This window comes from Culex pipiens, chromosome 3 (assembly GCF_016801865.2).
Source record: "Culex pipiens pallens isolate TS chromosome 3, TS_CPP_V2, whole genome shotgun sequence".
Taxonomy (NCBI): Eukaryota; Metazoa; Arthropoda; class Insecta; order Diptera; family Culicidae; genus Culex; species Culex pipiens.
Window position 1 is genome coordinate 26,951,500 of NC_068939.1, and position 27,205 is coordinate 26,978,704.

Here is a 27,205-nt window from a genome sequence, read left to right on the forward strand (position 1 = left end):
AAACCTCGTGACGAAAAAAAAGCATCATGAAAAAAGCGCCATGTACATTCGGCGAAGAAAAACGAATCATAACAAAGCGTTCCCCTCAATGACAGCAGGGTGATATAGACGTTGGTGATTTCAAAAGGAGTTATGTTTGTTTTTCTTAAATAAAACGACGGAAATAATGTTTTATTGAATTTGGATGAGCTAGTATCAATAAAAGCAACGTTTTTCATCGTTTGTTATCATTAGAACATCTTATTTTGCTTTTATATTAAAATGGGAATTGAAAATGGATGCTCAACATTCAAATGAGTTTTTCTCAAAACGCATTGTTTGTACATGATGCTTTTTGAAATGTTGGCGTCGACTTCTGTTCATGACGTTATTTGATTTACGAAAAAAATCAACTAAAACGTAACCTTTTCAAAGATTCGAGCTTTAGCAGCTCGCTAATCACGCTAATTGCACACGTCAAAATTCGCAAATTAGTCCCCCTCGGCCTGGCGCTGGGCTTCGCACGAGCCTGTCCTCGGCGTGCGGAAGAAACCAGTCAGTAATCTGCAGCTATTCGTTGACGATCCAGCGCTGCTTATCGAACAGAGAAATGGAGCCATCCGTCCCAAGACCGTTGCCCCGTCGAACCATCCGGTGCGTCGCCGTGGGAGATCGAATCTTCGGGAAGCCCGTTTGCTCCCGCCAATCACCGCACGGATTCCGGCTGAGTATGCCGTTTGAGAGCTATTCCGCTGAGTTGCAGATCGGGGATGAGCCGTGCACGCTGAACTTGTTCTACGCAGCTGATCAGAAGGATTTGGACGGGCTGCGACCTCAGCAGTGGTACCAACAGGCCGATGTGTTCCTGGTGTGTTTTCCCGTGGACAGTCCTGGGGCGTTGGTGAATGTAAGGGCCAGGTGGTTGCCGGAAATCGAGCGGTACTGCAGGAAGGGGACGCCGTTTTTGCTCGTTGGAACGAGGATCGATCGGAGGGACGAGGGGAGGAAGTTTTTGACGAAGGCGCAAGGTGTGAAAATTGCTAGGAAGCTGAAGGCGGCGAATTATGTCGAGTGCTCGACGAAAACAAACGCCGGGCTGGAGGACGTGTTTCTGGAGATGATTCTGGCGGTACTTGAACCAAAGATTTCCGAAGACAAGCAGTGGTTCAAACTATTCAGATGACTACTGGAGGATCCCTCGGGAAGATTGTCAACATGTAAAATTGTTACTAAGGAAAGATCTCGTAGGAAGATTATGAAAGATTTGATTTGGAAAAGCAAGTGGAAGAGAAAACGTCGCACTCTGATGTAGAAAATAAATGTAGTCTAGTCGAATACTCACTTTTCATTCGGTTTGGGCTGGTACTGCGGCGGCTGTGGACTGACGCTTCTCCGTAGCGAACTCTGGTGGTTCTTCTTCGGTTTGACGGCCAGCTTGTGCTTGGAGACGGAACTGTCCAGCAGGCTCTCGGTTTTGCCCACGTTCAGCGATGGGTCCAGTTTGGGCTTCCTGCAGAAGGAAGTATTTGAATACTTGAGCCACAGACAAACAGACGTAAATTGTTGAACGCTTCTTTAGAATCCATCAATCACGCCTCACTGGAGACATCTAGACGTGAATGCGAGCACTACACAAAATATAAACTCTTGACGAGATTCACGTCTATTTGTCTGTGCTTGAGCTGTCAAGATGTACCATAATGGCTACAATGGTCTCGGTCACCCTTATGGCAACCATCATAAAAAACAAACAAAGATGCTTTACTCACTTTGCGGCGTTGTTCTTGGCGGACTCGCCCATGTCCAGGACCTCGACCAGATCCCCTACTCGCACCGAGATGGAGTCGGGCCCTTCGGCATCGTAGTTTTTGTTTACAACCAAAATATCGTACATCTGAAAGCATGTGGAAAGGTGCGCGTGTGAGGGTGCACGGTGAGATATAATTTAATTAGTTGGTAATTAGTGCAAAAGGGACCGTAAAATTGAGCCAGCATTCAACAAGTTTCGGATGTGAATTAAGGTTTGCCACTCTCGAGTAGACGAGTACAGAGAGCAGTGCTAATGAAGTGAATTAATTAGTCTCAATAGTATGCGCGGTCTATTTTTGAATACCACTTTGAGAATATAACTCATTTTCGCATAACAAATCGCATCTGCGTGAATTCATACCCTGTTCTTTTTGCAACCACTTTTAGTGAAAGCTCTTATTATGTAATAAATTATGGAACACTTTTTTGACGTTAATTCCGTAAAATTTGTCAGCCTATTTTCACCCGTTAATAATACACTCGTTTCTAGCTTTCAAGAAACTTTTATTCTCCCCCGCGGTGTTTGCTTTTCCCGTCCAAAAAAGACGATGGCTCATAAATCCGGACTTAACGATGGGTATCAATCTTTCGGGAATAGCGGGCGAGCCGTTTTCGGTGTCATCGAGCGGATCTTTATGGACGTTGCATACACCGTGGAACAACTGGGGTGGTGGGATGCTTCCGCGGAAGTCGTTAATTGTGAATTGATTGGTGGAATGCAGTACATTGGCACGAGTTTCTAATCTTTTTTGTTTTATGGGAATGGGTTGCGGGTTCACACTTTTGCAATATTGGAAAGGAATTTCTAAGAAAAGAGGTTGTGAGTTTTTTTTATTCAATTTATTTCATGTAAAATTACCGATTTGCTCAAGTGACACCGAAAGCATTAAATTTCAATTGAGTGTATCGAATGAAATTTTTAACGGCTGGTTTGGTTCTAACCGGCAATTACATCACAGATCAAAAGATCTACACGTATACGAATTTGGTTTCTAAGGCATGTTACTAAGCTTGTTAAGAGAATAAAATATAGAAAAAGCATAATATTATTTATATTTAGAGCCATTTAGGGGCCATATATCACGTGGACACTTTATTGCAAAATTACTTGTGGCGATTCGCTTCAAAATATTTTTTTCTAAATTTAAATAAGAGAAACCTTTAGGGGAATGCACACTAAGCTTTCCGACCAATTTTCATCGCTTTTGCAGTTTTCTGCTATCATAACACAATTTTTAGAGAAATCAACAAAGGAGAGTGGCTTGCTATTTTTTTTGGCCTCTTAGGCCGATGCAAATATTTTTCAAAGTTTTTTTTCCCTCGGATCTTGTTTGAAATAACAAGCCATAGTCTCAAAATTTGAATAAGTTGTTTTTCAAGCATAAGTTATTTTTTAAAGTAAAATTTGACGAAAACCAAAATTTTTGCGAAAAAAAAACTTTTTGCGGTACTGCACATCGAAAATTTAAAAAAAATCAACACATGCTAGAAATGACTCTAAATGCAGGAGAATGCATTAAGCTGATTTCACTTAAATTTCGATTGAAATTTTGAAGTTTTATGAAAAAATATATTTTTACCCCCTGATTTTTCGAGTCGATTTTGAAAAAAAGGGGCGGGGGATACCAGCCTTATTTTTAAATAGTCACAAAAACTGTAATTAAAGGTCCAAGTGCTGATAGGCCAATAATAGAAATGCGATGAGAAAGGTTTCTGCGATCCACTGAATTCACCGAATCTCGAATATGACTTCTCAGAAGTGATCTGAGCAATTCTCCCAGAAATCAGGCTTAATTTTGCGTCATTTCGCAAAATTAAGGGAAAAATGAATTTTTCAAAAAATGCTGAACTTTGAAGCTTTGGTGTCTTCAGAAGAGTTGTTACAAATGAGATGGGGCAAATTTTGACTCGAGTGGTTCACGATCTGGGTGTTTTATATTATCTAACTTTCTAGGAATATTTTTGGGATTTTGTTTCCTCTTCTAGAAAATGCCTTTAAAGCATCCAAACAACTGTCGGAAAAACCAAAATTTTATTTCGTAGCATTTTAGGGTAAAGGTTTAGGAAAAAGTGAGCAATCAGCTCTGAAAAATAAAAAAAATCTTTTTTGAAAAAATAAAATAATTTAGACCTGATCAAAAGTTACAGTAATTTTAGGGTAAAAAGATACAATTTTAAATTTCAAATATCTTGAAAAAGCGCAAGCCAAATTTGAAACGCCAGGTTGCATTCAAAAGGGAAGATTCAACACTCCAAACGCTCAAAAAATTTCAGAAAAAAAATAAAAACATTGATCAGTCCCGAATAGTTTCAGCCAAATAACAAAATATATATAAGCAGCATTTTCAGTTTTTAGAGAAAACTGTTCTCTGATTAACTGATGAGGGCTATTCTGAAAACAATAGACTGCATTGTATTAAGTTTTTTTTTTTAAAACCAGAAAGAGCAATGATCTAACAAATTTTAGTCGCCTGATTATACTAAATTTTAAATAAATTTCAAGGAAAATAATTTTATGTTCAAACTTTTTCAAAGGTTTGTTATAGGTAATTTCAGTTTTTCTGTTAGATTTGCAACTTATGCTCAATATTTGAAACCACTCCCAAAAATTTTTTTTTTAATTTTAAAAATGAAGAAATTAATATCTCAAAAAACATCGTCTCCATGTCTGTGGCAGTTTTCTCACCGAAAAAGGTGCGAAAGTGTTCTATTTTAAGCCGCGTGTACCGTATGGGAAAGCGAGTCTGTGGGTGGAAAAATGGTTTGTATGCCATGGAATGACCTTATACTATGTACTGCGCTTCCAAATGGACACAAACTCACACTCACTTCCCACGGGTGGGTTTAAGTTTATAAATATTGTAACGACCCTAGCCCGTGTGTCCAACGGTGACTATTTTCATCAGTTTTGTTGTTTGTTTTGAAATGTAAATTTACACCGAACACAGAATTTACCCTGCGTCACTCTTTTTGAGCCTATACATTTTGTTTTGTTGCCGGCCATAAAGCAAAAGTGTGTTACATAAGGGTCCATTCAGTCGTAACGTTCTGAATCGGAGCTACTCGGTTTCTTTACGATGTTTTCAAGCATTTTGGACACTTTTAGTAAAAGCAGGGCAACATTTTAGTAAATTTATTACCCGTTAAAGTGTTGTTTGGTTGCTTGTTTTCCTCTAAAAATAGTCTTCACACCTTTATTTTTAGTCTAAAAAGAAGAAATTATATCATATGATCGATGGTATTAAATTGCAATATTTCAGCGCTTTGAAGAGAAAAGCCCGGAAATCCCGTTTTTCCTTTCAGACTTAGACCAGCAATATGGAAAATGTTTTCTCCCCTTCATCATCGCTAGTGTGACAGCTCAGAGCGTGTGAGTAGTTTTGCAAACTGCCGGGTGGAAGATTACCGGCCAATTTAGCAGCGGAGATGTTGTTTCCTGGCCTCCTGCTTCTGGGGTTCAGTTTTGTGCACGAATGACGTCGGCGAAACAGTCAGTACAAGCCCTCCCGCAGGTCAAAGCGTCCTTGACTCGCGTCAAAAAGTTTGTAGGTGGCTGGGGTGCACAACGGGCTTAAAACACCTTAAAGTGTATTTTGTTTAAATAATTTAGAAATTAAACTAAATTAAAGTTAAAACATTTAAAGGCGAAAATACACAGTAAAAAAAATGTAAATTTGGAAGCTGTAATTTTGGAAGGTTGAATATTACCTCCCTTATGAAATAATTTTACCTCAATTTAGACTGAAAAAGTGGCATTACACCAGGAAAGTGGTAAAATTACACATTTCTAGAGGTAAAATTACACCTTTTTTTCTGACATAAAATATGTACCCCTTCCCAGATGTAATATTACCATGATTTTTTTTTCTGTGTATTATTTGAAAAAAATAATTTAAAAATTAATAGAGTTGAATTTGAAACGATTACAATCAATTTCAGCTAAAACTAACATAAAATACTTTGCACTTGAATCTCGCCAACCTAATAGAAGCGTATGGGTTGACCATTTTCCAAGAGCGAATTTTCCAATTTTCCAACGGCCACTGCTGCCGCACCCGGTGCAACGAACCTCGGCTGCTGACCTTAGGCCACAAATCCCGCCCAGACTTTGTTGTTATTTTGGGTTTGGTTTGGAGCGGCCAGTTGGTGTTTTTCCGCCGTGTGTCACCGCGTGGTTCATATTTAGCGATAGAGATGGGTCGAGTTTTCCTCCTCGTTGTGGGTTGGACACGTGATTTTGAAGCGAACGAACAGCTTGAACTTTCTCTCCTTCCCGGATGATTATGCGACAGTCGCCGCCGGGACTACCCGGAAAATGGACTTTATTTATTATTTATTTACGGAAATGAGTTTTCCCACGGACTTTGACAGGTGTTTGAGTTTGGTGTGAGATGCTTCTTGACATTATTTCGTTAATTGAAGACATATTTCGTTCTTGGTTTATCATAAAGAAATCTAAGCTGGACTGATGCTTCAGCTTTTGGTCGATTAACAAGATAATTCAAGTCATTTTTTCTTCTGATACTTGGTCTCTCAGATCAAACGGTCATAGTTTAAGGTTAGACCAGACGGCACACGTCACCCAGCTCGGGAGGAAAATTCGTTGGATACAGCTTACTGAAGAAAAAGTGTGAAAAAACTGTCTGAGTGGGACTGATTTTTTGCAAATATGATTCACTGCAACATTTAAAGATGGAAACCACCCACGCCACACAAAATTGCACAGTTCTCACACTTTCAAAAATAAATGGTTAATTTGATTGGCGATTGACCACGCTATTGCGCATCGATTGATCTCGATTGGGCAGTTTTTTTTTTTGTTTCTTAACGATGAATGTCGATGAATGAATGGCGGTTGTCGGCGCAATTTGCTGAATGATTTTGTAGTCTAAAGAATAATGGTGATTTAACTTAGTTGGGAGACTTCATCCCTGAAGAGATTTGATCCCTAGTCTGTATCTGATCAACGTGTTCGTAAAAAAAAATCTATTTTATAGAAAGTTTTGCGGAGTTCAGCGAAATTTTTTCTTAAAAAACGTCATGCTTCGAATTCCCGGACGCTACGAAATTCGGAATCTTGTTTTAACAATTATTTGGAGTTAATTGAAATTTACATCAACTTCCATGTAAAATTTATTTGGAGGCTGCAGTCAGTGCCAAATGCAATATAATAATAACATGAAATGATTGTGCTTACCTTAAATTTTAGTCCAAATTTGAGCGATTAGCCAAATCGAGTGTACGGAATTCAGATTAAACGTCCGGAATTCAAAGCACAACTAGTAATTTTAGTTTTATAATTCTGATAAAACATTTTTAGAAAAGACATATTACATGCTTTCTCTTAAAATTTACTGTTTATAGAAAATTTTAATGATTTTTGAACATTTCTTACTTAAGGGGTTACATACATGTATGTAAAATCAAAAATTTCATATTTCAGAAAATTTAATAAATCCACTAAAAAGATAATTTTCAAACACTCCTGAAAGTTTAATCAAGATATTTCATGATTAAACTGAGTAATAGACGATTTATGTACGTTCAAAATATTGCCATGCGCAAAGCGAACTGTCGAACTTTGTGAGCGTTTTTCTCTGAACACCGAGTTGATTTACGGGTGCCACGATATCTCGAGATGGGATGGACCAAATTGGCTGAAATTTGGGGTGAAGACTCTCAAGACATATTCCGTGTGCATGACGAAGTCCGATTTTGAAATTTTGATTTAAAAAAAATACAAAAATCAAAAACTGGTGATCTATATATATAAAAAATTACGACGGTTTTGTTCGAACGCGAATCAGTTCAACACGGAGCGTCGAATCGAGGTGCTTTTTGTTGCGTTGGGTTCGTATAAGCCCAAGGAAGGTTTATATGCTAAAAAATTGTCACTTTGGCCACTCTGGGATCGATTCCGGAGCATCTGCAGATTGTATGGGAAAATTTGCGCAAACTCAAATTTTGATCATAGGAGGCTGAACCAGCAAACAAGCTATACGTCAAAAAACGAAAAAAGGCAGAACGAAGTTTGTCGGGTAAGGCTTGTTTTTTATATGAAAAACATTATTTTTTTTATCTTTTTTTCAAACAAACTTTTTGAAAATCGGGCTTCGTCATGCACACAGGACCGGTTTAACGAAGCTTCACCAAAATTTTGAGCCGATTTGGTCAAAGCAGTGTGGAGATATCGTGGCACCCGTTTTTTGAAACTGCTAACTTAAAATGGCTATATCTCGGCAATGATACAACCAAATATCTTCAAATTTATTTTGATAATAGTTGAAAATATGTATTTTAATGCCCTTAAAACATAATTTAAAAAAAGTTTAAGTGTGTGCCCAAACCAACCTCTTACAATTTTGTCGATTTACATGTATGTAACCCCTTAAACCGTTGCAAATATTTTGAAGTTTTTTGAAAAATGTTTAGAGGTAATATCACACATTTTTTCACAAAGTCTGTCCACATTCTGTGTTGATCTAACATTGCTTTAGTATTTTCGAATGGTTTTTATCAATTATATCTCATATTTAAGTATGCCATACAAAGTTTGGCCAAACATTACCTAAATTTTACTGGAAGTGAAATAAAATATATTATTATATATTTTTGAAAGTTTATCTGTATCTTTATTAGTGGTTATAAAAAAAATGTGAAAAACAAAATATCTTTCTTTTTTATATATTATCAGAATTGTTATATAATTTTTTTTTCAGATAATTCAAAAACATTTTTTTAGAGTTCAACTAAATAAAGAAAAGGCACTTTCAATTAAAAAAAATCGCTTTTAGGTAGAAACTACAGCAATTAAACAAACTGAAAATATGTCGGATTTTATTTGATTATCACCTGAAAATTTCGTTCAAAAAAGTTAAACATTTTTTTAGGGGTTTGGTATGAAAACTTTAAAGAGCAGAGTGATATAATTTAAAAAGGTGATTTGTATGAAAAACCAACAAATTTTTAATTAAAGTGTGTCAGGCAAAATACCTATATCGATCACTGCAAAATTATTTTTCAGTATTATCAAATTTGTGTGTTTCCCATCTGGAGTCGAAATTTAAAAATGATAAAATAAAAGCAAATCAGTTGCCTTTTTTTACTGAGACATTTTTCATAAAAATATTTTAGTTTAACTTTTTTTTGGAAAATATTTGCCTTTCATTCGTGAAAAAGAATTATGATTGAGATTATAAAAAAAAACTAATTTCAATAATATTTGTAAAACTGAAATAAAATTGAATTTAAACGACGAAAAATTTATAAATTTAGCTCTCGATTCTCGGGATTTTCAAATCCCGCTAATCTTCACCATCTAACCTGCAGTTGAAAATTCAGTTTTTTTCTCGTTTTAAAATACTCGAATTGTGTGGGAATATGAAGCTTCTCCATCAAATATCTTCAAACAAACTCGTTCAATGGAGACGCATGATGACTCAATTAGGAAATATTTATTCAGGCAATCGCAAAATTATGTAACTGTGGAAATAATTCTAAATAAAATTTTCATATATTTAACCAATACGCATTGGATTCAATTGGTGATATACCCACTAATTATCCCACGGGTTCAAATAAAGTCCCTTCAAAACTAGTCCGCCATACTCATCGCACGTGCCCATTTTCACACCTACACCCGGTCGGCGTCCGGGCGTTGGCGTCGTCGTTCAGTGACACCTAGAGGTGCAGCAAATGAGGAGACAAATTGACGAAATGCGTCATTTACCTCACCACACCCCGTGCCGGTGGAAATACTCCCACGGCGATCGCTTGGTCTGCCGGATTTTGCGTTTTCTGCAGTTTTCGCAAAGTCTGGATTAAAGTGCCACTTTGCGAATTTCAAAGTTTCAGGATAGTTTGACGTCACTGAACAATTATAGACAAACAGTCGGTACTCTCTTCCGCAAGAGTTACGGCATCGTTGATCTTTTGCACCACTTACGTCCATCAACGGTGCTCCATTTGTAGAACCGTTTGTCAAACACTGGACTCGCACGACTGAGCGGAAACCTTCCGAAAGATGTGCGAAATTCTACTCCAGTTTGGATGATTATATCCCTTTTTAATTTATGGCCACTTTAGTCGAAAGGGTTTTGCACTCAGCGAACCCCATTGACCCCGGGGCCGGCGATGGACTGTCACGTCGTCGATCGTAACGTCCAAGTCGACATTCGCTACCAGCCGACCAGTCAGTGGCAGTATGGTAGGTCCTAATTAATATTTTTAGAATTATGCAACCCAACCGTATCGCTGATGACGATGATCGTTTAGTGTAAACACACTTTGCCGGGTGTTGTGCGCTCTTGGCGCAAGTGTCAATTTTGAAGTTCTCAAAATTTCAAGTGAAACAAAGATTGGCGTCTAATTATGAAACGAAAAATTACTTATTGCGTTCGTAGAGCACGTCAATAACAACATGCTCTTACCGCTTCTCATGCCGGTGTTCGCCATCAGTCCCAGTCAGATGTTGGCCTGGTTGGTCCAAAGATCTCCGCTAGTCGATGTTGTGTAATTAAGCGGGCACGCAGGAAAGTGAACAGACATGAACACGAACTTTACGCGTAATGCTTCTGCCAAAAGGCATGAAAACGAAAAAAACAAAACTAAGATCGTCTGAGCAGTACACCGACTTCCAAATCCCAAATTTATGAGCTTGAAAAGAGCTGACAGCTTGATGCACTCTGCTCAAGTCCCAGGTTTCGCTGGCCGCAGGCCGACCAGACGAACGCAGTCTGATTTATGTTACCATCGTGCTGCACGCAGGCAGGGAGGTGATGTCCGTCGTGACTTCATCCGTGACATGGTGGGTTGAAATGTCATCCGGAAGATCACTTTCTGTTTGTTGGCTGCCGGCAGAGTGGTAATGCTTCCAAGACCCCCGACGGTGATGATTCGGGGAACGGGGACATTTGGAATGGGTTTTTTCTTGATTATTTTAATGAGCAAAAATATTTACAATAAATTCATGTCTAAATTGTCTAAATTCAGATTGTTTTAGAACGTAAACAAAAAAATAGTAGATTTTTTTATATATATAATTACCGTAAACTTTAGTGGTACTGAAAAAATTTCAATTTGCATATTTTTAAAATAATTTTCAACTGGTATGGCTTGTTCAGGGTGGCCACTTAAGTCGGGAAATCGGAAAATGTCGGGAATTCGTAAAAATCCGCCAAAATCGGAAAAAGTCGGGAATTTCAAGCATACTTGTTTGAAAATTAATTTCAACTCTAGAATAATTTTGTGATATTTTGTACAATTTTCAAATTTAATTCACTCAATTCTGCTTTAATAAATCACTTCCAATTCTTTTTTTTTTCCAAGGTTCTTTTCACTATTTCAATATATTTGAGTATGGAAAAGCTGTTTAAGACATTCAAAATCTTAATTAATATTGGTTGCAGTTTACACAGATTTTAATAATTTTTTTTTTATAAATCCAATGATCTCTATTAATTTTTGTTTATCAACAAGAGGTAAAGTTAACCCTCTACTGCCCAATTTCTTTTCGAAAGTTTTCATTTTTCCCGTGTTTAGGAGTTCATTTTGAGCAACTTTTGTTCTACGAAAAACTTTTTTTATCTTGTTTTTTGTTTTTCTTGTTTCAAAAAAAGATTACGTTTTGAAAACATGAAGATCCAAAAAAAAAATTGAGTTATTGCTAAATTCTTTAAACATTTTGCTTAAAATAAGTGGGAAAAGTAGGCATGAAATTTTAAATTCAGTTTTTTTTACCTTTTTCTTTGCTAGTTGAAACGAAGTATCAAAAACTATACGTTTGCCAAATTAAAAAACAACATGAAAGTTATAAGCATTGTTGAACTTTCAATCCCCCGTCCTTTGGATTGGTAAGCAAAAATGCTAACCACTAGGCCATGACGACTTGGTCAGTGTGGACTGGAATTAGGAATACTGTTACAGAGAGCGAGTTGTGGCGCTATAACCACGGCAAATAGTGTCCAGGGCATTCGTGGAAATACAATGTCCCATCCCAGAGGGTCCCGGAGTACCAAACCTTCTTAGCATGGTGCTCCCAACGAATACAACCAAATCTCGGAGCGTATGGTGGTGTCCCCCCACGCTTCTTCCTCCCCTGTCGATTCAGAATTGTGTTGTTGTTCGAACACTCTGTGCTCAAACTCAACCCAATTACGAGTCATCTCTGCGATACGGCTTTACGCAGTAGGCCTGGCCGCTTTAACGCTTGTGATGTTTCAATGCATTCTAATGAAATGGCGCACTACAAATGTTAATAAATGACAAGAAGAGTGCTAGGCGTCATCTAACCTAAGGCACTCTCCAGGATCCCTTCGAAAGATTGGCTGCGCTAGGGTCTGATTAGATTAGATTAGATTAGAGAGTTCTTTTTTTGAATCATTCTTTAGATAAGAAATGTCTATTATTTGAGCTATCTGGAAAAGTCTGGAAAAAGTCGGGAATTTGAAAATGGGATTTGAGTGGTCACCCTGGTGTTTCAAAATTTATATTAAAAACATGTATTGGGGTTACTCCATAATGTCCATGCATCTTTAGAAATTGTTGCATTGAAAATTGATATTTTGAAATCTGGCTGACTATCAAGCTGTGTTATTTCAGATTAAAATATAATGGATAACGTCAAAGGGTCATTTACTAAGAAATTTGAAGTGTTTTAAAATTACTAAAAATATGTTGAAAAATATTCATGTTTTTAGAACATTTGTCTTGATGTCATACCTTTTATATTTAAATTTTGAAATATTGATTTTCGAAGAGATTAATTTTTTAAAATTGAATCGCACCATTAGTATTATAGATACAGGCATTTGAAAATTGAGTGTTACGCAACTTAAATTTGTTTTAATTTTTTCAGCTCATCTTAAAAAAATATTTATGGAGATAGGCACCTTTTTATGTAAAAACAGGCGACTTAAGATTTAAGATACCGTTGATCTATAAATAAAACAAGAAACAATTCTATGAATCGTAACCAAACAAATAAATCCAGGACACTTAAGTGTGCTTACCGCATTAAACCGGTTCGGCTCACTTCTGTCTTCGTCCGGCTGACAAGACTGAGCGTTTTTTATGGCCCCCTTCTCGCTTTTTTAGCATCTCCAATCTTTTTATGCGTGCAAAAACAATATTTTAATAGGTTTACGATATACGTGTAACGCATACGTCTGTTTGCGAACCAGTCAGCCAGGAAATTGAGCAAGCGTTTGCATGATGTTTACCCGATGTATTACCAAATCGATGAGTGTTTTCATTTTGGCGAAATTCCATGGAGTCGCGTGGTCTTTCGTGACTCTATGGAAAAACCACGCGACTCCATGGAAGTATCTAAAATTATCGAACATTTTCAATGCCAAAGACAATATTTCTTGCCCGCCTCTATGACAGCTCAAGAACGTCCTCGATTAGCCCTGGACAGGGCATGATTAATCACCCTAGCGGCGTTGCTCCTCCCTCGAAAGAGACTAATTGCTTGGGTTTTCCACCTACACTCTCGGAGGGACACTGCAGCAGCAATCCAACATCATCATCGCTCCGCGAATCGCGGTGGTTTAGACTGAGCAGTGAACCGCAGCTAATGTTTTGACCCGTGTCAGAACAAGGTCTGTGCTGTGGCCACCCCTCAAATCTAGGACAGCTCGAATATCTTTATTCACTTTCTCGCAAATGCGCTCAAAAGTTGCGGATCATCGCGAAAACTGGTTTTACCAGTGCAGCTAATTCTACTGAAATGTCGATCCACCATAAGTAAACAATCAACGGGCGTTGGACCTTGTTACGTTGCAGGAATCAAATTAAAGGATATTGTGAGATCAGCGTGGTCAAACAACCACGGTTCAGCGGTATCAGATGTGCAAAAATGGTCTGCGAATCGGCGAGTCGCTTCCCAGGAAATCGTGATGAACCAGATGATGGGGATTTCTCGTGTCGTGAAGGAAAACAAACTTCCTGGAAGTGTCGATTTTCACTTTCTTTATTATGTGTCAGATTATGTTTGTTTAAAAAGAAACCGTTGTTGTTTCGTCTATACCTATCAAAGAGTATAAATACTATGCAGCATCAGTTGAAACAGCAGTGTTGCGGGGGTTGGTGCACAGGTGTAACTAATACAATGTATACATCTTTGAAAAAAGTCTTATTAGATTGCGTAATGTATATTTCTATAAAATAACCAAAATCAGGCGCTTAGCAGCTAATAGACCACAGCTCACTCATGGGATAAACTCTATACAGGTGTGCGGTTAAAAACTAAAGCCCAGGATCCACAAATCACTTGAGCCGGGCGAGCGACGAGGACCGGTGCAGGTAGTCCCGGCTGGAGGACTTCATGATCGGCGCTTCCCGCGAAAGTGAGGCCTTGATCGCTATCCGCATCGCCATCGGGAGAGTCTGAAAAAGGGGAAACGGGAAAGATTCATAGCATCGTAACACCAGATGGTCCAGCGTTTGTGGAGCGGCTCATTATCGACTTGTGGTTGATTTGTTGCAACAGATTTTCCGGGCGCGTTGGCGGCGGCCATTGGTTGAGGTTCGGCGCGCTTCTTCGTTTAAGCGGTCTATTTTAAGGAGGCCGCAGATTGTGCTTCGTCGAAGTGTATCGCAGCGAAAATTACTACTTGTGATGCGAAGAGACGCGATTTTTTTCGTGTGCTGCTTGAAAAAGTTTAAAAATATCGACCCTGTTGTAAGACGGGGCAATTGTTCGAAGATCGGCGCGGCTACGCCGTCCGAGTATCGAGCAAACATTGTGTACATTCACGGAGCCTGTTAAAGTTCACCATATCTCTTCTCGCGCCAGAACTGTCATTCGTAACGGAGGTCGATCAGCTTTTGCGCTAAGATCTACGATGGCAGTGGTACAAGGTTCAGTTTGGCGAACCCGAGCAAAAAAACAAAAAAAAAACTCCGCAACAAACATAAGCAACAAATTTGCACTGACGATCAGACTCAAAGTCTTCCTGTTTTCTCTATTTTCATGGGCACACGTTGCAAAACACAGCACGTTGAAAGTGGGAGGAATTTATGAACGATTCGCTAATGGAGAGGTGCACGCGCTGCTGCGGTATTTCGGTACTGAAAACGCGTTGTTACCGTTGTCCGAACAGAACTTTACACGATGTTCGTTTTTTTTTTTTTTGCAAAACATCCACTTTTGACTTGAAAAACGCAAAATATTTCTTTCGCAGCGCAAACTGTCCAGTGCACCTGTTCACCTGCGTGATTTCGGAGAACATTGTGACCTGAAAACGTCCAACGCGGAGCACCTTGACCGAGAGTTCGGTGGTTCACATGAAATAAGAACATTTTTTGCTCGGGTCCGCACTATGATACGATACATGCCACGATGTCACACGCACGACATTTACGACGTCGATAGTAATAAAACCTATCTCACTTTTGAAGGGCAGCTGTTGTTTGGCCTAAGCTAAATATAGCGGACTAGCAACAATCTTTTCTTGACACCTGATCAATATCGGGTAACGCACATTTTTTGAACTCCAATTGCAACAAACCAACACCCTAGTCGCGAAAAAAACACTCACCTTAACATTCTCAACATGATGCAGCGGATAATGCTTCTGGTGGTGAATCCTGGCCGCTGGAGCTGTCGTTTTGCGATGTGACAGTGGTGTCGACGGTGGCGTCGATCCCAAGTAGCCGTAGCTGTCCAGTCTGTCTCCTCTCCTGGGATACGGAGCACCATTTCCTCCATTACCCGCTGGCACTCTCAACGAACCCCGCCGTGACAATGGCCGGCCGTAGCAGTACACGTCTTCAAACTCCCCATCGTGACTGCTGCTACTGCTCAGCGTGTCATTGTCCAGCTCCTCGGCGATATCACATGTGTACATCGAGAACCGATTCAGGAATCGGGGTGTGATTTTGAGCGCGTTCAGCACGTTCATCGGCTGGAAGTGCCGGATGCCGTTCTCGTCCAGTACGGTGTAGGCGATCTTGCCAGCAAGCACTTCATGGCTGGATTCCCGCGGGATGACAGCCTGGATGCCCTTCTTGATGATCAGGAAAGCCTTCGGACAGTGTCGCTGGGTTTGTCCACTCTTCAGGAAGAACTCTTCAATGGCAAGTTGATTGTTGGTGTAGAACAGCGAAATGGGAACATCCTTGGATGTTTCGATCGCGAGCTTCTTGGTAGGAGCATACGAAAGAGCTCCACTCTGTCGGATCAACTCTCGCAGCTTATCACTACTAGTTGCGTGAGCCGGAGTCTTCTCCAAACTATCGATCAACTCCCGATACTCGTCGTCATCCTGGGCCAGCTCCTCCATAATCAACACTCGGTTGATGATGGTGAAAAGATCATCATCCTTGTTCAAATCCTTGAGCGCTTCCGGATGCTTCATCAGATACTCAAACGTCTCAGCTTCTTTACTGTTGCCCAACGCAAGTGCCAGTCCTTCGGACTTTTTCAACAACGCCGTCAACTGATCGTGGTTCGGATCTATCATCAACTCCACCAACGCACACTGTGCCTTCTCCTGAATACTATCCACCACGGCAGCTTGCAAAATCTCCGCAATATTGACAGTGTCCTCAGCCAGCCCAGAAGTCTTCAGTCCACTCACAATAGACTTGAACAGATTTTCGTCCTTCTTCAACAAATTGACAAACGCTTCCGACATACGATCATTGTCCATCAGCTGACAGAACTCCTCGATCGCTGTGTGGCTTGCAACAGCCGTCTCTCCACTCTGCTCGTTATCTCCGACCAACGCGGTAATCGTTTTCAACTTTTGATCAATGTTGTTCTTCACGATCGTCTTGTTTACCATACCAGCCAGGTAATCCACCGCAGCCGGATTCTGCATCACGTGCTGAAGCTCCTCGATACTGTATTCGCCGTTGGACATCTTAATCGCTTCAGCGATCACCTCGTACATGGTGCGATTTTCATTCTCGTCAGTATTCGCCAAGATTGAAGCCAAGTTAGTTGCCAATGCATCCACCACTCCCACTGATCCATTGCAAACGGAAACATCCATAGGCTTCCGTTCGTTGAGTTCACATTGCAACGATTCCAGGTTAACCCGACTGCAAACCGACTTCAATCCGTCGAATATATTCTCCAATACATCCACACTACCATTCTGGATGTTGTGTTCGGCAATAAACTTCTGCAGCGCCTTTCGCTCCTTGGTACTTTGCAGTACGTAATCCACAGCGGATGCTTCAACCTGGCGTCCAACGTGCATTCCAGCCTCCGAGAGCTGCTGCAGCATCGAACTGTCCAGCGTCACGATCAAAGAACTCTCCTGCGAGTCCATCGTGCTCAATGTCTGATTTGGCTTCAACAGTTTCAATTCCTCCGGAGTCACGGTGTAACTCTGCACCAAGAACTCTTCATCGCCGTCCTCGGTATCCTTCAGATCCGGAGCCACAAACTTGGGACCATCAGCGGTCTGAACAATTCTACCCGGGATGAACGTCACCTTATTCTCCGTCTCCACAACCCGACCCGGCACAAACCGTGGCCCATCATCCGTGTCCACAATCTGACCGGGTACGAACTTTTCTCCGTCATCATCGGTACTGATCACCTGGCCAGGAATAAACGTTGGTCCGGCCTTCGTATTGATGATCTGACCTGGCACGAATCGTGGACCATCCGCCGTCTGCATCGTTTGTCCGGGCACAAACTTGGCACCGTTCTTCGTTTCAATGATCTGACCCGGGACGAACTTGAGTCCTTCGGATGTTTCAATCACCTGTCCGGGTACAAACTGCTCACCGTGATCGGTGAGCACCACCTGTCCTGGGATGAAACCTTCCTCAACGTTCATTCCAGGAATGAATTTAGTATTCGCTTGCTGTTTGATCAACTTTCCTGGGACGATCTTACCCTGTGGCAGCTCTTCCCGCTTTATCTTCTCCGGATAAAACTCGACACCCGACTCTTGCTGAACCATGTGTCCAAATACACACAGAGAAGGTTCGGTGATCTTCATGTTATCACTATCCATAACCAGCCCAACCGGTGTAGCTTCACTAAACTTGACGGCATCAATAGTCGAAGCGATTTCAAACATCAACTCTCCATTCTCCGCCACCGTCGTTGATCCCGGCATAAACACATCACCGTGCTTCGTGTGAACAATCTGTCCTTGGACAAACTTGGATCCTTCCTTGGTTTCAATGTTAACTCCCGGCACAAACTTGTCTCCTTCGGTGATACCGGGAACAAACGTATCGTCCACGTATTGTCCAGGTACGAATTTGGAACCCTCCGGTGTGACAACCGTTTTGCCTGGTATAAACTTGGAAACCCCATGTTCGTCAACCACCGTTTGGCCTGGAACGAATACCATTTCCTTGTTGGCACCCATCACAGTATGTCCAGGAATAAACTTCTCCTTTCCGTTCACCGTGATCGTCTGTCCGGGGACGAACTTGACTCCCTCTGGCGTTTCAATATTTTGCCCAGGTACGAACACGCCCGTAGCTTCGTCCACAACCCCAGCCACAAACTTGCTGACACCTTCGGGCGTAACGATCGTCTGTCCCTGCACGAACTGGGGCTCGTCGTTGATGGTCAACACCTGACCGCACACGAACTTTCCGTCGATGATCTTTCCGGCGATAAAGTTCTGCGGTTTACCCGCCTTCGTCAGACTGATCTCACCCGGGATGAAGTGGATCGATCCTTCGTGGGCGGTGATGGTTACCCCTGGGACGAACTCGAGGATTCCGTTCTGGGACTCGAGCGTTTGGCCGGGTACGAAGGTTGGTTTGTTGTTTATGGTTAGTGTTTGCCCAGGGATGAAGACTTCCTGGTGGTTGACGATGAGTTTAACGCCGGGGACGCCGTCGACGGTGGTAGCTTGGGAGTCTTGGATGCGGGCGATGACTGAGGCGAGGTCGTCCAGATGGGGGAAGAGTTCCGATTGGGAGGCTAGCTTTTCCTCTACGTGGGCGAGGGCGTCCAAGGTTTCTGGGGTGAGGGATTTCATTGCTTTGAGACGATCGGATTTGATTTCGATCTTGGTTGGGTTAATTGTGCCAACGTAAGAGGCTGCCTCCATGCCGGAGGATTTTTCGAGGATCGCATGATCGACTTGGATTTGTTTGGGGGGTAGTTCGACGGGGGTGATTTGAACGGGTTCTGGAAGATTCTTGATCGACACTTCGTTTGCGCTGTTTTCGGCGGCTTCCTTTTCCAAAGTGTTCCAATCCCAGGACTCGATCATTGGCTTGACTAGGTCACCAAGTTCACTTTCTTGCGTGATTAGGTGTTCGCTGAGTTTTAAAGCGTTGAGTTTCTCGGCGAGTTGACGTTCACGACGTTCTGTGGCAAGGCGGACAGCCTTTTCGCGATGAGCTTCGATGAACTTTTGTTCTTCCTCTTCCTTAAGATCTTGGACCTTTTCTTTTTGCTCGAAAATGTTTGCGATGCTCGAGAGATTGGATTTGCTCTTTGGTTTTGGACGTTTAGCTTCCTCCTTTTCACGCTTTTTGATGACCTCTTCGCGAGGACCTTCACCCTCGTACAGTTGCTCCAGATCGGTTTGCTCGACAGTTTTCAGGCTGACGGAAACGCTGTTGCCTTTTTTGAGTTTGATCAGCAGCTTGTCGGATTCCTTGGCAAGCATTACATCGCGAACATCTCCGTCGCGGACGGCAGCTTCCAAGCGGGCTGGGAATACCAGCCCAAAGTTTCGTTCATCAACTTTGTACACGTAGAGGCTTTGCTCAATTGGTTTGTTCTTCTGAACCAAGATGCTGGTGAGTGTTTTCTGCGCTTCGTCGGTATCGTCCAGAACCGGAAACACGTACCGGAACGCAACGACGACTGCATGCTTGCGATTTCCGTAGTTTCCTGGCTGGTAGTGATGGGGGTCTAGCTCGCCGGCAATGTTGGTAACTTTGCACTTTTCTTTGCGTGAAGATTTGATCAGGCAGACCGGTATGAAGTGGTGCGACGGAAGTCCGTACGACTTCCCCGTCACTCGACAGAACCGTTTGGCATCTGCTGGAGAGATTGGTGGCAGCATGGGGAAATAGTTTGGCTTCGGCAGTGACCGGCACTTGCCGGTGATGCGACAGAAAGACATGTTGGCTTCCTGGGAGGTCTGGACGTGTCTGTTGAAATTTCACTGTTCTGTTGCCGCTCCAGGCAACAGCGGAACATTTGCTTAATTGCTGCTAGATTTAGGTTGATCTACTTTTTCGAACTCTCTTCCTCGAGTTCTGCGCTATTAATAGCGGCGACGGCGTGTACACTTCTTCTGCACCAGCGCGCGATTTGACTAATGCGATTCCCGATCCAGAAGCACGTGCTGTTGAGTCTGTCTGACGCCGAGCAGCATCGTCTAACTCAGACGAGTGAGTCAGTGGAGCATAGATTTTCGGGGATTTGCTCAGACCTCAGGTTACTTCTGGACCAAATGCAGTTCTATTTTTACCCAGGCAATGTTGCGCTTTCGCGGAAAATTTGGGAGTTTTCCTTCTTCTTTACTTCACCGGGGGGTAAAATCTTGAAGTCACTGCTATTCGACCTCCAAATCTTCGCAAGGTACGGTATTCTTCCGTTGTTTTCCCGCAAAAATTGAGAATGATTTTGACTGACAGCTTCTGTTCCTTTTAACGCGAGCACAAAACGAGAGAGCCTTCGGTTTCCACTAAAAATAAAATGCGTTCGTCACGGCTTTTCTGGCCTTTTGGTCTTCACGGTCCCGCGAAATCACAAAATTCCTCGGTGATATTACGTGAAAATGCTTTATCTTCTAGGCAGGCTTCCCCGTTTCTTCAATTATTTTTAATTCTGCGGATCATCAACCACTCTTGACAGTGATCTCGTAAATCTTGGCTCTCGTTGACACTTTACAGCATCCGAAACACGCCGCTGAGTCAAACGACTGTTGTGTCACAGTATCACTTTACACTTGCTATGAATGGCTGTTTTTCTTCCTCGAACTTGATTCACAAAATTTCACAAATTTCCACGCAAGTTCCAGATGATGCTCTGGTGCCGGGTTCTGCAGGCCGGAGTGGATCAAGTCGCGTTTCAACGATCGTTTTCGAGTGACTGTCCGCGGTAGACTGATGCCGCCAAAGTGGGGTGTTCTGCGGCAAACGTGAGAACTGGTTTTAAATATAAATAATTTTCCCGCACCCACTTTTATTCTAAAGTTTCCACTCGCGTCGTCTCGCGTGATCTTGCTTGGCTCTGGCTCGCAAATCATCGTCTAGAGAACTGAGGAAAAGCGAGCGAAAGAGAAAGAGTGGAAATTTGTTCTCTCGCGAGAGCGGCCAACATTAGGAAAGGTGTGTTTTGCACCTCTATGTTGCACATGTTAGCTTTAGACTGTGTATTTCTGAGAATGAGAGAGTAGGTGCGAACGTGAGAAAGAGTTGACGAAGTGCGAGAGAGTTGTGAGATATTGAAGGGATTTCGAAAAGTGTAGTACAGTCATCCCACATATTCGGAACACTCACAAATTCGGAACACTTTTGTGATAATTTGTCAATAGCATGCCAAATGTAGCTTTTCTCTCGACCCTACTATTTTTAAGACCTTTATTTGGACATTTTATTGCTATTTCATTAGTTAAAAGTAGTACTTTTTGAACAAAAAACTTCACTTCAAGACTATTTTATCCAGAGCAGCAAAACACTGCCTCCAAATTGCCTGTTCCATGATTGTGGGATGTTATTGTGCCTCCCACAATTGTGGAACACCTGAATTTAACTGATATTTTCACAAAAAAAGTTATCAGACCATGGATAAAACATCACTAAGCTTGAGTTTCACTGGTTGCAGTGTGTGAAGTCATTATTTTGTTACAAATATGTACTCCTGGAGAGATCCAAAGTTTGTTTACATCCGTAAGAAAAAAGTGTTCCGAATTTGTGGATTTCAAGGGTCAAAGTTTTTCTTCAAAAACTTGATATAAAAGTAAAAATTTGCAGTTGTTCGATACAGCATTCGAAAGATCGCATGAAAAGCTTTCAAATGAAGGTAAAAGCGAATCATTAAGTTCAATTACCGATTTGCTATGATTTTTTGAACATTGGCCGATCTGTAAACTGTTCCGAATATGAGGGATGACTGTAATTGCAACGGTCAAACACGTTTTTCTTAAAAAGGTGAGTAGGATGATATTTCGATTTTTTAAGAAATATGACAGGTTCAAGATAATTTAAAAAAAAACTCTTAGAATTCACTTTGAAACTAACTTTTTTTTAACAAGAATTACTGAAAATAACACCAGATGTATGACTTCAAATTAATCTGCAGTAATGAGCGTTGTTTTTCCGAGGCAACAGTAAACATTTATCCAACCGCGTTTATTGTCTCTGGCGTGCGCCCCCGAATCCTTGACGGAAAAGTCGCCGCGATGCAATCCGTCACTCCTTCATCACTTGGGCCATTTTCATCCTTTTGCGGGAAATCACTCGACAGCTTGGGGATCCATCATCGTGCAAGAAAGAAACAGATCGTGATTTCTTTCCAAAACAATTACCGTGCAGAGTCAAGATGCTGAAGGTCGTCCAAGAAGACTTTCAAAAGTTATGGGATCAATTAGGTTCAAGATCGTCGAATCAAATGATCATGAGATCCCGGATGAGCCGGAACGTTGATCCGCGGAGCAACTGTCAAGCAACGGGGGGATTTCCTCGTCATCGCCCATTGGCCGTTGTTGACCCAAGAAGTCTAGCGACGCCTGTCGGCGATATTTTCCGCCAGTAGTGGCTCTTTATTTTGGAGGACAGCACTTTCACTGTTCTGGCTGACGTCGGATTTGCTGCCGGCCCGGGACGACGAGCGAAAGTGCATTTATTTTGGCGGATTGGATTTGCGCGAAATTTGTGACATCTCGTGATGGTAGGGCCACTTTACGTACGATGACATCGGGGGAAATTTGTTCAAGAAACGGCGCAGTTTTTTTAAACGAAATCCATGAACCAGGCCTAAAGAATAAAATTGCGCTAACATATTTTGGCAGAAATTTTCTAGTAAATGTTAGGCCGTTGCAAATATTTTTCAAAGTTTATGTTTATGTTTAAATCAGGAGGCAAACAAATATTTTTCCAAAAAACTTCAAAATTTCCATGAAAAATGAAGTCTAATCAACTGAAAACAATCTAAAATGCATTTTTCTGCGTTGATAATCATATTAAGCATGTTTGGGCTTGTTTAAAATGTTTTGATTTTTTCTGAAATTCCGATGTACAGCACCGCAAAAGTTTAAATAAAATTAAATTGTGTCTTTACTTAGATATTTTGGGAAATAATGATGGCAAAACTACTGGACAGGTGTATAATGCAATTTAAAACACTTTTTTCATAAAAATGTTGAAACCATGGCTGGTAATTTCAATTTTTATACGAGCAATTCCATGTCAAATAGGGAATCGGTTGTACCCGACCCTCTCCGATTTCAATGAAACTTTGTAGACATGTTATCCTAGGCATATATAAGCCATTTTTGTGTATATGGAGCCAGTTACACTCGATAATGACATTTGAGAAGGGCGTAAGTGTTTTAAATAATTTTGTATTTCGTAATTCAAATATTGCTATATCTCGAAGCCGTTGCATCGTATCAAAAAGTGGTCAAAGACAAACTTGTAGGAAATTTGACGGGCTTTCCGAAAAAAATACACTGAAAGAAAAAACACTCCACTTTTATGAGATTTTTTGATTTTTAAGTTTAAAAGTCAAATTTGAAGGTGAGCCCACGATATTTTTTCGTTCAAAATGTTTGTGAAAATAGCCTAAGATGTTACAAAAAGACTCTCGAAAAATGCAGGATGGAGCAACTCACCTAAAAAAATACAAAAATCATTTACTGAAACTGTTTTTTTGAAAATTGCTCTGAACGTCAAAATTTTCAAAATCCGAGTACGGGAATCGATTCTCCAGACAATTTTACATAAAAGTCTCCATACTGACCATTGTCTTAAGTCCAATCCATGTGAAGTTACAGCGATTTTAAAAATAAAAATGTTGAAAAAATAGGTTTTTATGGTTTTTGTCAATTTCTATAGGACAGTCTTGATTTGTCAGTCTCGAAAATATTTTTACCATAATTTTGTCTTTGACCACATTTCAATTGGATGTATGGGCTTACAGATATAAGCTAATTACATTGCTCATAACTGAAAACATAATATTTTTTCAGTGTAGTATAGTAACTTGGATAGTAAATTAGCTTATATCTGTAAACCCGGATTTTGAAAATTTTGACGTTTAGAGCACTTTTCAAAAAAAAACAGTTTCAGTAAATGATTTTTGTATTTTTTTAGGTGAGTTGCTCCATCCTGCATTTTTCGTGAGTCTTTTTGTAACATCTTGGGCTATTTTCAAAAACATTTTGAACGAAAAAAAATCGTGGGCTCACCTTCAAATTTGACTTTTAAACTTAAAAATCTAAAAATCTCATGAAAGTTGAGTGTTTTTTTCTTTCAGTGTATTTTTTTCGGAAAGCCCGTCAAATTTCCTACAAGTTTGTCTTTGACCACTTTTTGATCCGATGCAATGGCTTCGAGATATAGCAATATTTGAATTACGAAATACAAAAATATTTAAAACACTTACGCCCTTCTAAAATGTCATCATCGAGTGTAACTGGCTCCATATACACAAAAATAGCTTATATATCCCTAGGATAACATGTCTACAAAGTTTCATTGAAATCGGAGAGGGTCGAGAAAAAAGTACCTAAAAAATTACTGTTTTGGGCTGGAATTGCTCATACTTTTTTTTTTTAATTTAAAATAAAATTAAATCAAGGTATATAAAAATACAAAAATGATATTATGTTAAATTTATTTTAAAGCTATTCTCAAACAATTAAGAGCCAAAATGCTATCAATAGATATAGATAAATATAAATCAGAAAAAACGTTCTTTGCATGGAAAACTTAAATAATTGATTTCCAAAAACTGTGCAAACCATTTTTTACAGATAAAAATATTCAAAAAAATCAATTTCACTGTTAAAATGTAACTTCTGGAGTGAGTATAATTGAAAAAAAAAAAAAACAGAAAATTTCTAATAGTTTTTTTATTTCAAAATCTAACCAAAAATATCCGATTTATTTAATATTCTCAGCTCCTCGAAAATATAAAGGTTGAGGTTGCCTTTCTTTCATAAAGAAATTTTTAAATGAACGCAACTAAAAAATCCTAAAAATTATCCCTCCTATGACTTAAAAACGGTGACCTTAATCAAAAAAGTTGGAGCGTAAAAAAGTAAAAAAATAAGCTTTGTTGAAGACAAAAAAATGTTCTGAAAAATCCTGCTCAAATAGTTTTCATTTACGTTTCCTTTTTGTTTGTCTAGTCCCCTTCGTATAGACTGTTGAACTTTTATATGGAAGATCTAATGATGAAAAATAGTTTCTTATTTTTGCACAGCAAAAGTTTCATACAAAAAAGTCGATTTGCGAAAACCTTGAGAATTACTCTATTCACAAGAACAGCTTACTCATAACTTAAGGTCACTGACCTACTTTTGTTTGAAACAGTCACGTTTGTGACTCATCTTCACACAAAAATAAGCAGATTTCCCGGCAATACCTAGAAAAAAAACCTCCCAAATCGTCCGCCAAGCCGCGAGTGTCCGCGTCGGTCCGGAAAAGTGTCAATCAAAAAATCTGTGCTGATAAATGAAGTGGTAAGCCGCTCTCAAACGGGTAAAATCATTCATCCACTTCCCGAGAATCGCCGTCCGGTTTTGGCTTCGTTGGTTAGTGCCCCAAAATAAAACGTTTATTTTTCGTGTGTTTGACAAAGGCAGCTCGCGCGGCTTCCCTCCGCCCTGTTTGTTTGCCATATTTCGTTCGGAATTGTGGCGACGAAAAGACAAATTTTCAGCACTGGGCCAACGAGAGAAATAAATGTGCACGCTGTCAAAGTTAATCACATTTGGGTAAATAACGGTTGACTGTCGTCCGGGACGCGCGGTTCCCCGCACAAAGAGGTCCAAAGTTCGGTTCGCGTCGAGTAAGGTAATTAACTGGAGATCGGCAAATCCCTTACCGAAGAAGTCTCTGTGTTTGACAAATGGAAATTGGTGCAATAAATGTTCATCACCGCGTGGAAAACCCATCACGTGTTTGTTGTTTTCTTCCAAATTGCCGATTATTACGTGCAACTTCCGAAGCTCAGATTCCGCAAGCAGATCTGGTTTGATTGATGACCATTATACGAGTGAGGCAGACAGTCGGACAGACAGGCCGGTCTGTGATCTTTCTTCCGACGATCGGGGCACGACTTGGAGAAATCATCTGGTTGCTGTATTTTTTTTTTTCGCGAGTTTCAATATTTGTCCAATTAGTGGCAAAATAAAAATTTAGTGTGGTTGTAAAATTTTGAAGAAGAAAAAAAAACGAACCTTCACAAGAAATTGGCAACGTTGACGGGTGCCAGATTTTTTGACATTATTTTTTCTTCCCATGTCGGGAATATCTTATTTCTGGTCCTTTGCCTCGTGAGTAATGTTTTCATTTTCTGGTGCCAATCTCGACGAATGTCTTGTTTGAAATTCAGGGGAAATGTCTACTTCTTTGATTGTGAGCAGTAGTTTGATGTGTTTTGTGTGCTTATTTAATTTTTTAAATTGCTTTTTTTTAGTTTAAAAAACATCTTCAATTTTAGTTTACCAAATTCATCGTAATAATCTAGCTGAGATAAATCTTAAAAAATTGCTAATGTGCTCATTAATTTAACAAAAATCAAAGGGATTGAGCTAAAATTCTCTCACTTTTTCAAATATAATCTTGCTTACATATTAGTAAATTATAAAAGGCCAGATTATGCAAACTTTAAATTGTTCATAACTGTATTGATAAAAGAAATTTTATTAAAACTTCTTTTAATAATGAATCTGTACCGAAAAATCCACGAAATGTCCTCACGTAAAACAATATGAATGTTGATAGTGTTCAATTTTAGTGTTCAAATTCACTTTAAGAAAAAACTAAGGGATTTTTGTCATATTTTAATGTTTGAAATTTAACATTTTTAAAAAGTCAAAAAGTTTTTCATGTTTTTTACTTTGAAATTAATAACCAGTTCAGGAACCAGTTTACTATAAAAAGTTATACAAATAAATAATAAAGTATAAATATCATTTTATTTTTCTGAAATCAGTCAAGAAAATTATAAAAAGTTCGGAATAATATTTCAAAATACATTTGTGATCAATTGCACAATTTAAATTGTAGTTGATTTGATTTAAACCATATTTTTTTATAATTATGGGATTAACTCACCGATTTTTTCAGCGAATTCGAAAAAACTTACAGAATTTTTAACTGCTGTTTAGTTCGATAAACTGAAAATTTCCGAATTCGGTTAAAATTTACCGAAATTCGGTTATGAAGTTCATTATTGTTCATCGTACAACCGAAATTCGGTAAAACTTTGTACATTTAAACAAATGGTTTACCGATC

General features: G+C 39.9%; 2 protein-coding genes across 7 annotated transcripts in view; both read right to left on the reverse strand.

Annotated features, from left to right (window-relative positions):
* The window catches only part of LOC120417396 (obscurin), a 76,384-nt gene that overhangs the window by 41,908 nt on the left and 7,271 nt on the right, over positions 1–27,205 (reverse strand). For all 6 annotated transcript variants that reach the window (XM_052710325.1, XM_052710326.1, XM_052710324.1 and 3 more), the window contains exons 3-4: positions 1,749–1,873; positions 1,322–1,489 (exon numbers count right to left, since the gene is read on the reverse strand). In XM_052710325.1, coding sequence (XP_052566285.1) covers positions 1,322–1,489; positions 1,749–1,873 — 293 coding nt within the window. The remainder of the gene's footprint in view (positions 1–1,321; positions 1,490–1,748; positions 1,874–27,205) is intronic.
* Positions 13,744–20,856, reverse strand: LOC120417398 (uncharacterized). Its single transcript, XM_039579427.2, has 2 exons — positions 15,330–20,856; positions 13,744–14,175 (listed from the first exon to the last, which is right to left on the reverse strand). Exons 1-2 carry the CDS (start codon positions 19,851–19,853, stop codon positions 14,056–14,058), a joined length of 4,644 nt encoding a protein of 1,547 aa, XP_039435361.1. The 5' UTR covers positions 19,854–20,856; the 3' UTR covers positions 13,744–14,055.

Coding starts and splice junctions, on each gene's coding strand:
- LOC120417398 (XM_039579427.2), bottom strand. CDS start 19,853: ATGTCTTTCTGTCGCATCACCGGCAAGTGCCGGTCACTGCCGAAGCCA. Junction 14,176..15,329: donor ATCATGTTGAGAATGTTAAG/GTGAGTGTTTTT, acceptor CCCCTTTTTCAG/ACTCTCCCGATGGCGATGCG.